At 40.0% G+C, this 11,475-nt stretch overlaps 2 protein-coding genes across 2 annotated transcripts; one reads left to right on the plus strand and one right to left on the minus strand.

The window, feature by feature from the left end:
- Positions 1-5,281: 5,281 nt before the first annotated feature.
- On the minus strand, positions 5,282-7,108 carry EMB2768 (Tyrosyl-tRNA synthetase, class Ib, bacterial/mitochondrial). The gene has a single exon (XM_010278592.3). The coding sequence runs from the start codon at positions 7,099-7,101 to the stop codon at positions 5,506-5,508; it is 1,596 nt and encodes a 531-aa protein (XP_010276894.1). The 5' UTR covers positions 7,102-7,108; the 3' UTR covers positions 5,282-5,505.
- Positions 7,109-7,560: 452 nt separating this feature from the next.
- On the plus strand, positions 7,561-10,373 carry LOC104611514 (pentatricopeptide repeat-containing protein At4g21300-like). The gene has a single exon (XM_010278591.3). The coding sequence runs from the start codon at positions 7,561-7,563 to the stop codon at positions 9,694-9,696; it is 2,136 nt and encodes a 711-aa protein (XP_010276893.1). The 3' UTR covers positions 9,697-10,373.
- The last annotated feature ends 1,102 nt before the right edge of the window (positions 10,374-11,475 follow it).

Below are 11,475 nucleotides of genomic sequence, written 5' to 3' on the forward strand. Positions count from 1 at the left end.
CAGTTTTAGGGGATCATCTTAGCAACGCTCTCACAGACGACGCCAATTGTTGCTACCCTGTTTGGTCGTGGGCAACAGGGTAAATTTGCTCCCAAGCTCTGAAGGCTAGCCGAAGGCTTTGATGGTTTAGAGAAGGTACGTCGAGGCCGAGGCAGATTGTTCTCTATGAATACTATAGGAGCCGAGGGTTTATGGCCGAGGGCTGTTGACTAAGTGGCGAAGTCCCTTGAAATCCGAGGTACTACAAGACAAGAAGTGTCAGAGGCCGCAGGTGGGAACCCGAGCCAAAGGCTCAAACGGCCAAGTTAATACGAGGGCAAGAGGAACGGGGTTTGGTACCGAAGAGGGCTTTGAAGAGGGCACTCGTAGGCACTAGGATCCCAGGAGTTAAGTTCTTCTCTTAGGAGTAGAGCAAGAGTTAGAATTTAGGGTCCTTTACCTGGTGAGGGGGGCACCTCGCATTTATACTTGAGCTGTCGGGTGGTAGGTAGAGATGGACGTCCCCGATGAATGCCGTACGAGGGCGGTCAGCAGGCATTGCGGGGACGCAGGGGCGCTCCTCTATTGGCTCCGTACGAGGGGAGCAGGGTAGCCCCCGCCATGCCGAATCGCGGCCCCAGGTCTGGTGCTCGTGGGCTGGGCCGGGCTACCCCACATCAAGTTTGTTTCAATTGGGTGAGGGCTCATCTAAGTTAACAAACCCAGTTGGTCCAAATCTACCCCCAATGGCTTTGGTGAAATCTAACCATGTTAACTGGGGATGGCTTTTTTCGATACCACTGGTACAAAAGACTAGCCTCTTTGTCCAAGTGGATTGAGGCTACAAAGACTCATTGAGGAGCCGAAGTCTCACGAAATTTGAAATATCTCTCTGCCCGGTAGAGCCAAGGGATAGGATCCTCACCTGTAAATACTAGAAAATCTAATTTCCCAACACATCCAATTGGTGGCGCATCGTTCTTTGATCTACTGGTACTCAAACTCTCTGATTCATCGTCCTTGCCCTCTACTAGAGTGACATCATTGCCGATAAAGCCTTCCTAATCTCCTTTGGATCACCAGAAAGTTTGTGGAGATTGACTTCCATTCGATCCACTCGTTCTTCAACACGGGCTGATCTAGTGGTAGGCATGGTTGAAGGTCAAGCTCTGATACCATTTGATAGAACTGAGCTGCTTTGAGGGAGCTCAACCTCCTCAATGGTTGCTTGGGGAAAAGAAAGAGGAAAAGGAGAGGGAATTTGGGGAGAATTCAGATCTACCTCCAGTCGATGGAGAAGTAGTCTTATATACTCATTCATTGCAGTTTGTTAGACAGTTACAACCACGAGAGATTAAGGCTGATGTGACCTTCTAGTGCAAACAAATTTCAGAGGTGCTATCAGATTTGGAGCTATAAGAAAATGATGCAATAATCTTACGAGATAGATACATTTTTACAAAAGGTATCAGCTTTACTAGCGCACGCCAACAAAAGTTATGAGATCCTTCGACACATTAGACACTGTTACAACAACCTAACATTCTATAGCAGAATGCAGTATGGTTGTTAAAACCGATCCAGAGACTGAACCGGTCAGGGTTCGGTTATTGGGTCGAATGGTTCGACTGTTCAAACTGAATACTTGGCTCGTTCTGATAAAAAATTTTAAAAAATAAAAAATGATCAAAATCAACGATTTTTGAGGAAAATCTAGTTTTTGGGAAAAACGGTTCCTGGTTTTTCCAGTCCAATCTGACTTTGAAAACCATAGAATGCAGAATAAAGACATTACTGAGGTTGCAACCTCTACCCCTTTATTTAATTATGTATTTCACAAATTTTATTTTTCAAGTTTATTTTTTAAAACCTCTAATACAGTACAGCCCCTTGTCTTGTGCCAGATTTTCCCACCTTGTACAAACAGACTAAAATTTGTGAGGTGGGAAAATCTGAAATTTCCCTAAAAAAAGCTCGAAGGAAAAAACAGAAAATGAACACCGACGACAGGGGAGCACCAAAAAACCATGAGAATGACAAAAATCCACTGCAGACTCTAAATCACTATCACAAATTGTTCTTAATCAAATGGGAAGTTGACCAACCCATTTCCCAGCATCACCACAATGAAAAGGGCAACGAACCAGAAAAGCATGCTTATGATAAATAAAAAAGTATATAGGAGTGCTAAATACAATATAATTGCAAACGCATACATCCCCACCAATCAAACACAAATGACAAAGAGGAAGAAGCATCGGATGATATGAAGTTATGTAATTAGAGTGAGTTGTCTCGAACAGTAAAAGCACCAGCACAATGGGGAGAGGAATACTAGACTATGTAAATCTGCCATATAACTAAAACTGTTCTCTAAATGGTCCAAGAGCGAAAAGGGAACCACGGTTGATGCAATTCTGCTTTATTAGAATCAATTAGGCATGTAACCTGGTTAAACCGAATCAGAAGCCAACCGGCACTCAGGAAAGAAAAAGAAAACAATATTGATATCTCAGGCACTACATTGGAATAACTAAGTAGGTGTTTGGCATCGGTGCTGGGAATACAGCACCATGTATGAGTTGTAAATACTGTCTTTTGTTTGTTTGGAAACGGTGCTATCGTATAGATTGTTTTCTAGGAAAAAAGTACTGGTTTTGTTTGACTCCAATGCTGTAGAACTGTTTTCAGCATTGGTCTATATTATTCAATGACCAAGATGATACCATATTAATACCACATCATTGTATCGCAGGCAGCAACAAATTATTTTCCAAAAAAACATTAAATTTAGTGTTTTGTCAGACCATACTTTTCCGATGTCCAATGCATGGTCTGAAGCAACATTTATTTTTTGGAAAAACGGTATCAAACAAAAGGGCATTTTCTGAAACACCACTTTTTCTAATGTGATCAGAAAATGGCATTGATGCTGAAGTGTCCTTATGCCGTAATGCGTTTTGACATCAAATTGATCTATCTAGAGGTCAAATAAAGGTTTGTTTGTAATCGGTAGTCGATTTAGAGGTTAATCTAAGAGTTTCGAACCTTCCTCTGCAAGTACTTAGGATTATTCTCTGGTCTTGCATGATGCGCACAAAAACATTTCTTTGCTCTTAAGAGGGATTTTTAAGAGGAAGTAAATTGGTGGTCAATTGATGTGCACAAAGACATTTATTTGCTTTTCTTGAAAGGGATTTTAAGAGGAAGAATATTGGTGGTCAATTTAGGGGCTAATTAGAGAGTTTTGAACCCAACTCTGCTAATAGTTAAGATTATTCTCTGATCCTGCATGATACACACAAACACATTTCTTTGCTTTCTTCAGAGGGATTTTAAGAGGAAAAAACATGGAGTAACGCAGTTACTTTTAGATCATACTTATGTTGGAAAAAAATTAACATAAATGAAAAAAGCTACATAATATAAGAAAGAAATAAGTACAGCGTATTGATTTGCTCAATCAATAATTAGTAACAAACATCAAGTTGAGAAATGGTTGCATACAATAACCTCTTTCTAAGGTTGACAAAATGTTGCCTAACTACTTTCACAAATTCAAGATGTGGAGAACAAGATACAGAGGTGATTTATCTAATCAATAAGGCTAACAAAATGTTTGCTGATTATGTTCACAAATTCAAGGTGTGGAGTAATAAACTGGGGAGTGAATTTTCTAATATATTTTACAGTAATAGAAAATATTGAGTTAAATGACAGTACAGGATCTGGGATTAAGAGTAAGTTCAATATTAGTCAAATAGAAAATTAGTCACTCAAATGATAATCTACATTTAGAGTGGCTACCACGCTTTACTAGTGGTGCTCAACAAACATGAGAAACTTGACGGTTTATCTTGTTCACATAACTGAGAAATAGCTCTTTATTTATTTGCACTGATCATAGATGAACTGATTGAACATGTTCAAGAGGAGATCCCATGGTGTATGTTGTTTGCTGATGACATAGTTTTAATTTATGAAACTAATGAAGGATTTAATGAAAAAATAAGTTTATGAGCAAATACCTTAGAAACAAAAGGTTTTAAAATAAGTAGGACTAAAACAGAGTATATACTATGTAAATTTAATAATAATAGGAGTGTATGTTGTCTCCACTTATGATTGGTGATGAAGAGACGATAACTAAATGTGATCATTTTTGGTATCTTGGTTTGATAATTATAAAAAGGAGAGATTGAGGAGCATATCACCGATAGAATTAGACCAAAAAGGACATGGATTGTAGTAAGAAATGATTTAAGTGCTCATAACAATGGATGTGGCACTAAACAGAACAAAATGGCAAAACAAGATTCATGTAGCTGACTCCATATAGCTTGAACAATGCTCAGATGATGATGATGATTTTAAATTCACTTCCTAGTTCTACAGACTTTCCCCATTAGCCACTCAAATTTTGTTTCTCAAGTAGAAACATGTCAAAGTTAGAAAATAATTAAGAAAACTGATTTAAAAAGAATAAGGAAATCATAAAAAAACAGCATAGGAAAGTATAGAAAATCCCTGCTTAAAAAATACCGTCAGAAACCTATAAAATTCTAATTTTCTATTTTCTGTCATACATTACTACACATATCATAACTCACCAACAAGAAACAAAGTATAGTATGCAAACATATGCTAATGCTAGAGAACAAGAAGCAGTAAGCACTCAAAAAAAAAACTGCAATAAACTGAAATAAACAATGGAAATGAAAGCCAGTGAAAAATACAGGTGGTTAAAAATGGAATTGAAATTTTGTGAAACTCTTTCCTTGTAACTGAATTAAAAGGTTAGGACCATATGATGCAGTAGGGCTGGAACAAACTAACACAAGACAGACAGAGAGAGAGAGAGAGAGAGAGAGAGGAGAAGGGGTAGAGAAAGAGAAAAGAGAGAAAAATCTCAAGGAATCACTCCAAGGGGTCCTAGAATCACTCTAGGGTTTGTAGGAATCACTCCATACAGAAAAAGAGCTCTAAAGAAATATTAGTCCATTCATTAGCTTCAAAAGGAAGATGATACATCTATTTATAGAGTGACTTCTGTGACTCAGAATACTGTTCACCATAATTACAAAAATGTCTCTCCTTGTCTTGTGCATCAAAAAACACAATAACTTTCTAATTGACAAGATTAGAACAAAGTTTCTAGATGAAGCAGCAAATGGTGCAGAACAAAGTTTCTAATTGACAAGATTTACGTGGGAGAAAACTCATCTACAGTTCCACGAAGACCCTCTGAAGGATCAGAATATGATATCTAACAAATTTAAAAATTTCCTTTAGAGAAAGAAAATAAGAAATAAAAACGTACAGGGATAATAAATGATATGATAATGTTATCCCAAAAACTATCAAGATTCAAGATATTCTTAAAACATCTTGTTCTTGCTAATGTTATACTAAAGTCTATCAAAATTCAAAATACTCGTCTTGCTCTTGCTAATATTATCATAAAGCTATCAAAATTCAAAATACTCATCTTGCTTTTGCTAATATTATCCTAAAAACTATCAAAATTCAAGATATTCTTACAATCATCTTGTTCTTCTTTCCAGCAGATAACAATAGCACTTTCCCATCAATAATATCTCCCACTTCAATTGACCTTATCTCACTCTCAACTCTGATATTATTCAAATAAAGGCCCCCTTGCTTCAATAGGCGCCGGGCTGCTGACTTACTCTCTAGTAAACCTGTGGAAACAGAGAGGTCAACAAGAGAAGCATTCAAAACCTGCTTGTAATCCAAAGTGCAGGAAGGGACATCCTCAGCGATCCCTTCAATGGTCTTCCAATCTAAAACAGTCTCAGCTCCTGGCCTCAATGCTTCAGTTGCCTTCAAGGCTTCCAATAGACCCTCTTCACCATGGACAAAACGGGTCACTTCTTCTGCAAGCCTCCTCTGAGCAGAATTGGGAGTATATCCAGGTCTTTTCATTCCCTCTTCCAGCTCATTGATCTCCTCCATACTCAGGAAGGTAAGAATCTTGAGAAACCTCACCACGTCCACATCTGGGACGGAGAAAAAGTACTGGTAGAACTTGTAAGGAGATAACACTGAGGGAGACAACCAGATAGCGCCATCCTCAGATTTCCCAAACTTGGTTCCATCACTCTTCAATAGAAGAGGAAATGTCAAACCATAAGCTCCATCTACCTGAAGAATCTTCCGAATAAGTTCAGTCCCAGCAGTAATATTTCCCCACTGATCACTCCCCCCTATTTGAACATTAACCCCCTCATTCTCGAACAAGTATAGGAAATCATAGCCCTGCAACAACTGATACGTGAACTCTGTATAGCTCATTCCTTGTTCGGATTCCAATCTCTTCTTAACACTCTCCTTGGCCATCATTGTACCCACCCTCGCAAATCGACCAACTTTACCTAGAAAATCCAAAAATTTGACGTCCTTCCACCAATCATAATTATTCAAAATTACAAAAGAATCACGAAGACCCAGACCTGAGTTCTTGATTTTCTCATTATCGGCAATCATAGCTAGATTTCCTTTAGGACCCTCTTTCGAGTTTCTATTTTGATCCCATCTACCCAGAATTCTAGTTATTGTATTAACAATGCCTGTTGTGTTCTTCTCTAATGTTTCGACATCCAGTTCAGGCCTCTCCAAGCTTTTACCAGATGGGTCCCCAATCCTACCAGTTGCACCGCCGATCAAGGCGACAACATTGTGACCGCATCTCTGAAACCACGACAATACAATAATTCCAAGCAAATTTCCCAAGTGTAAACTTTCAGCAGTGGGATCGAAACCACAGTAGACCTTCAAGGGATTGAGATTAGGGTTTGAACAAGCTGACCTGAGATTCTCGCTGGTTATCGATTCAAGGAGGCCCCGTTCTTCCAGAATTTCCACGACATTAAGTCGACTAACAACATCGGAATCTTGGCTTTTCGCTTCAATGGCTCTTTGCGTGGATTGAATACATCTTATAGAGAAGAAGGTGGATTTTAGGGACGTCCTGAGGAGAGAACGGTGGTTGCTGCTACGCAAGAGAAATCTGGATGTTCGAAGGTTACTTTGGAACAAGAAAGAGAGCTTATTATTGTTGCATAAAAACCTAGCAGACACCATAGCTGCTACGCTTGCCATAGCTGCTACGCTTGCGTACACAGCAACCGCAGTCTCCTAAAACATACCCGCCACCCAAATCACCGGCCACCAGTGAAATTTTGAAGATAGAGAAATGAAATCTGAGATTCAGACGTGGAAACCCAGAACCGGATAACCGAAGGAAACGGTTTAAGGCTGCCCTTAGAAGTTAGAAATAAACCATGACCGATCCGGCTCGGTTCTAGTTCGTCATACTTCAAGGTTCCACTATGATACCGAAAAGACATGATACCGGGAAAGACTTCTGCTCCTGACTTCTGAGGGAAAAGTGAAAACTCATTTTACGGGAATTCCAGGAATGGATTGATGTTTTCCCACTTCGACCCACCTTGATTGAATCGTCGTTTGCTATGTGTTCATCATGGTCGCTATCTAATTCGAACTCCAAGGCCAGTCAATCATTTTAAGACGTTTGAACACCGAGTTCTCTCATCTCAAATGCTTTCTTTCGCACAGTGTCCCTTCGTGTCTCCCATTATTCTCAAACTCTCTAGCGTCCAGGAGCAAATTGGATCTAAGAAGACCACAAACAAAGAAACTCTGCATTTGAAACTCCCTCCAGAAGAGCCTCCCTTATTATTCGACTCTAGAGCAGCGGTACATCTCCTGAACTCATGCACTTCAGCGAGGAACCTGAAACTGGGGCTTTGCATCCACGCGCATGTTTTGAAATCTGGGCTCCATTCAAATGTATTCGTCAGTAATTCTCTTTTGGATTTTTATGCAAAATGTGGGCGCTTGGAAGACGCTTCCAAATTGTTCGACTGGATGCCTGAGAGGACAGTCGTGTCTTGGACGTCAATGATGATGGGTTATTGCCAGAACGAAACTGTCGATGAGATCATATCGATTTTTAGGCAGATGCTGTTGGAAAATATCCTCCCTAATGAATTCACGTTTGCCGTTTTATTGCAAGCTTGTGGGAAGAACCGTAACTTTGATTTAACAGAGATGGTTCATGGCAATCTTGTTGCAAACGGCTTTCTCGAGCACCAGTTTTTACATAATTGTCTGATAGACACATACTCTAAGTGTGGATTCTTGATGGGTGTCGAGAAATTGATGAACAATTCGAGTTGCAGAGATGTGATCTCTTGGACCTCGGCCATATCAGGTTGTATATCAAATGGACTGATCGAGAGGGCCTTTGTTTTATTCTTCCGCATGCTAGAAGATGGCATTGTGCCAAATCAGATAACGATTATAAGCATGATTCAGGCATGTTCTTTATCAGAGGAATGGCGATTATTTATGTGGATTCATGGTTATATAATAAAATCAGACTTGTGTCGGGATACCCTTGTCATGAATTCTCTTGTTGAAATATACTCCAGAAACGGCTATTTCCTCGAAGGAATGAAGATTTTTGGCAAGTTCTATTTTACAGGTGACTGTCGGTATCTCAACCCAGAGACAATGGCCAATCTTCTTCAGGGATGTGGTCACTTGGAGTGTTTGAGACAAGGGAAACAGATACATGGGTACCTGATCAAGCACCGATTCTTTCCCTCCGTGGTTGTAGAGAACTCTCTTATGGACATGTACGCAGAAAATAAACAGACTGAATCTGCGTTTAGAATATTTACAGAGATGAACAAGAGGGACGTAATCTCCTGGAACACCATGATCGCATGCTTTGTCAAGAATGGTCTCCCTTCTGAGGCATTGGAGCTTTTCCATGAAGTACATGCCAATGGAGGAGATACCATAAAGGGGCCTGACTTTGTTACGGTTCTAACTGCGCTCCAAGCTTGCTCAGAATTAGCATCCTTGCAACTTGGCCAGATCATCCATGGCTACCTTATTAGGTCAGGCTTCCTGTATGATGTTTTCATTCAAAATTCCCTGATAGACATGTATGGAAAATCAGGCCATGCAAAATTTGCGGAGCAGATCTTCAAGGACATGCCTACTAAAGATTTGGGTTCTTGGAATTCGATGATTGCAGCATACGGCATTAATGGAAATGGAACCTCTGCTCTGCAAACATTTTCAAATTTGAAGGAGTTGAGTGCTCACCAGCCAAATGCAATCAGCTTTCTTCACGTTCTTTCGGCCTGTGGGCATTCTGGATTGGTGAATGAAGCCTTCCAGTACTTCAACAGCATGGATAAAGAATATGGCATTCAACCAAGCACAGAGCATCTCACTTGCATGGTGGATATGCTAGGGAGGTTAGGGCGGCTTGATGAAGCAGTGGATTTTATACAGAGGACGCCTTTGAGGCCTGGGCCATCTGTATGGGGAGCTTTATTGGGTGCTTGCGCATTGTTTGGCAATGTCACGGTAGCTGAGAGAACTGTAGAAAATCTTTCTGCTTTGGAACCTGAAAGCAAGGTGTGGAGAGTTGCACTGTCAAATGTTTATGCGGGGATTGGAAGATGGGAAGATGCTGCAAAGGTAAGAAGATTGGAAATGGACGGTAGAGATGGAGTGAGAAAGAAGGCCGGATGGAGCAGTGTGGAGGTCAGAGGGGAGAGCCACAGATTCATGGTAGGGGATACCAGACATCCTGATAGCAAGAATATCTATGAGATGTTAGACGTGATCAAAAGACAACTTGAATCTGTTTAGCTTGGCCTAGTAAAGACAACTTCTCCAACAGCTAGTTCTAGGAGCGAGGGATCACTCCATTTGCATCAAAGGGGATTCTGTCACTCTCATCTCGTGTATTGAGAAGAAGAAGATCCAGACTCCGTCGAGATTAAAATCTTTAACCGAAGATGGCTCAAGTTATCGAGTTGAGATCACCTGCCAAAAATATGTTCCAACCCTCTCAACTTATCTAACACTGCGCATCTCACCATAAGACTGGGAGTAGGACCCGCCATGCATGAGATGTGCACCGATTCTATTTTTTAGTAATTGCATAGTAGCTATACAAGCCTGAGGTATTTAGAGGAGTATTGAATCAAGACCTTTGCACGCCATCTAATCCTCCAATCCGTAATTTGGTTAGCTTTCCTAATAGGCATGATAGTAATTCAGCATCTCAGACAACTTGGAGCAAAAGAGTGGTGATTAAATTTATATTGTGAGTAAAGTTGTACAAGGTAACATATCCATAGTAGAGTGCCTTTGATATTTACAAGCATAATAAGCTAAAAGATGAGCTGATGTGTTCTTAGTTCTATATATGTAAATGAATTTTAAATCCCTAAATTGACTTTAGAGATGCAAAATCCGTCCAAAATGCACTTGATCGATCCATGTATGTTCCATTACTAGAAGGTTTAATTTTTTTACTATTACTTCAGCATCCAAGAAAACTCGCACTGATTGGCATTGCAACGCTATAGCAGCTTCTAAACCGTTGATGACTGCACGAAGCTCTGTGTCATAACTGTCAATGGCTCTGCAAGCCGACCCTTGGGCTGCAATGATCTGCCTATCATCGGATTTCTTGATGACAAAACCAATGCATGCGTTGTCTGCATGTTGATCATAAGATCCATCAATGAATACTAAGATAATGGTTCTCAGTTATTGGGCTTAGGGGCAATGCCTTTAATTTGTCTTGACAGAGAGTGAGACATGAATCAACAATTATTTCATTTGCTTTGTCCAACAAAAAAGAGGGATTCACATCCTTGTTTAGATGAAACTTCTTGTTGTGTGCCTCCCAGATCATATATAGTACTTAAAATTTGGACAGAAAGCATAATCTGATATCTACATTAAAAGATTGCCCAAGTGACTAAAGCCAATCCGAAATAAGTTGTTGTAGGTGTTCACCATTCACTATATCGGAGTTTATACCAAGTTGGGCTTGAAACCAAACAGCTCTTGCAAAGTCGCATTTGAAAAATAGATATGAAAAGCTCTCTTCTTCATGATTGCAAAAAATGCATGATACCTCTGTTTTTCTATTCCACGGTCTCAACTTACTTCTTGTGGGGACTCCTCCCCATAGAGCCTTCCATGCAAACACTTGGTACTTGAAGGGCACTTTGGTTTGCCAAATTAATGACCATTTAAAGGAGGACACAGTAGAAGATGGATTTTGATTGAGAAAAGTCTGGTATGTAGATTTCACGGTATAAGTACCCAACTTATTTCTCTTCCAAATTAGATTGTCAACACTTGTGGATGGTGTTATTTGTATAATATACTCAATTGAATCCTGTGTAAATGAATTTTGAAGTAGAGAAAGATTCCATGTTCCATTGGGATTAAGAAAATGATTTACTTTGATATTACTCACCACCTGTGGTTGCAAGGTGGAAGGAATGCCTCCTCTGATGGTTGGAACCCAAGGATCAAAATAAGCATCTTTACGAGTACCATCTTGAACTAACCACAGAAGGTCAGCTTGAATGTCCCTAAGCAACTTTTGAACCTGCCTCCGCCATT

The sequence above is a fragment of the Nelumbo nucifera genome, chromosome 6 (genome assembly GCF_055504915.1).
Source record: "Nelumbo nucifera cultivar China Antique chromosome 6, China Antique-T2T, whole genome shotgun sequence".
In the NCBI taxonomy this organism is placed as follows: Eukaryota; Viridiplantae; Streptophyta; class Magnoliopsida; order Proteales; family Nelumbonaceae; genus Nelumbo; species Nelumbo nucifera.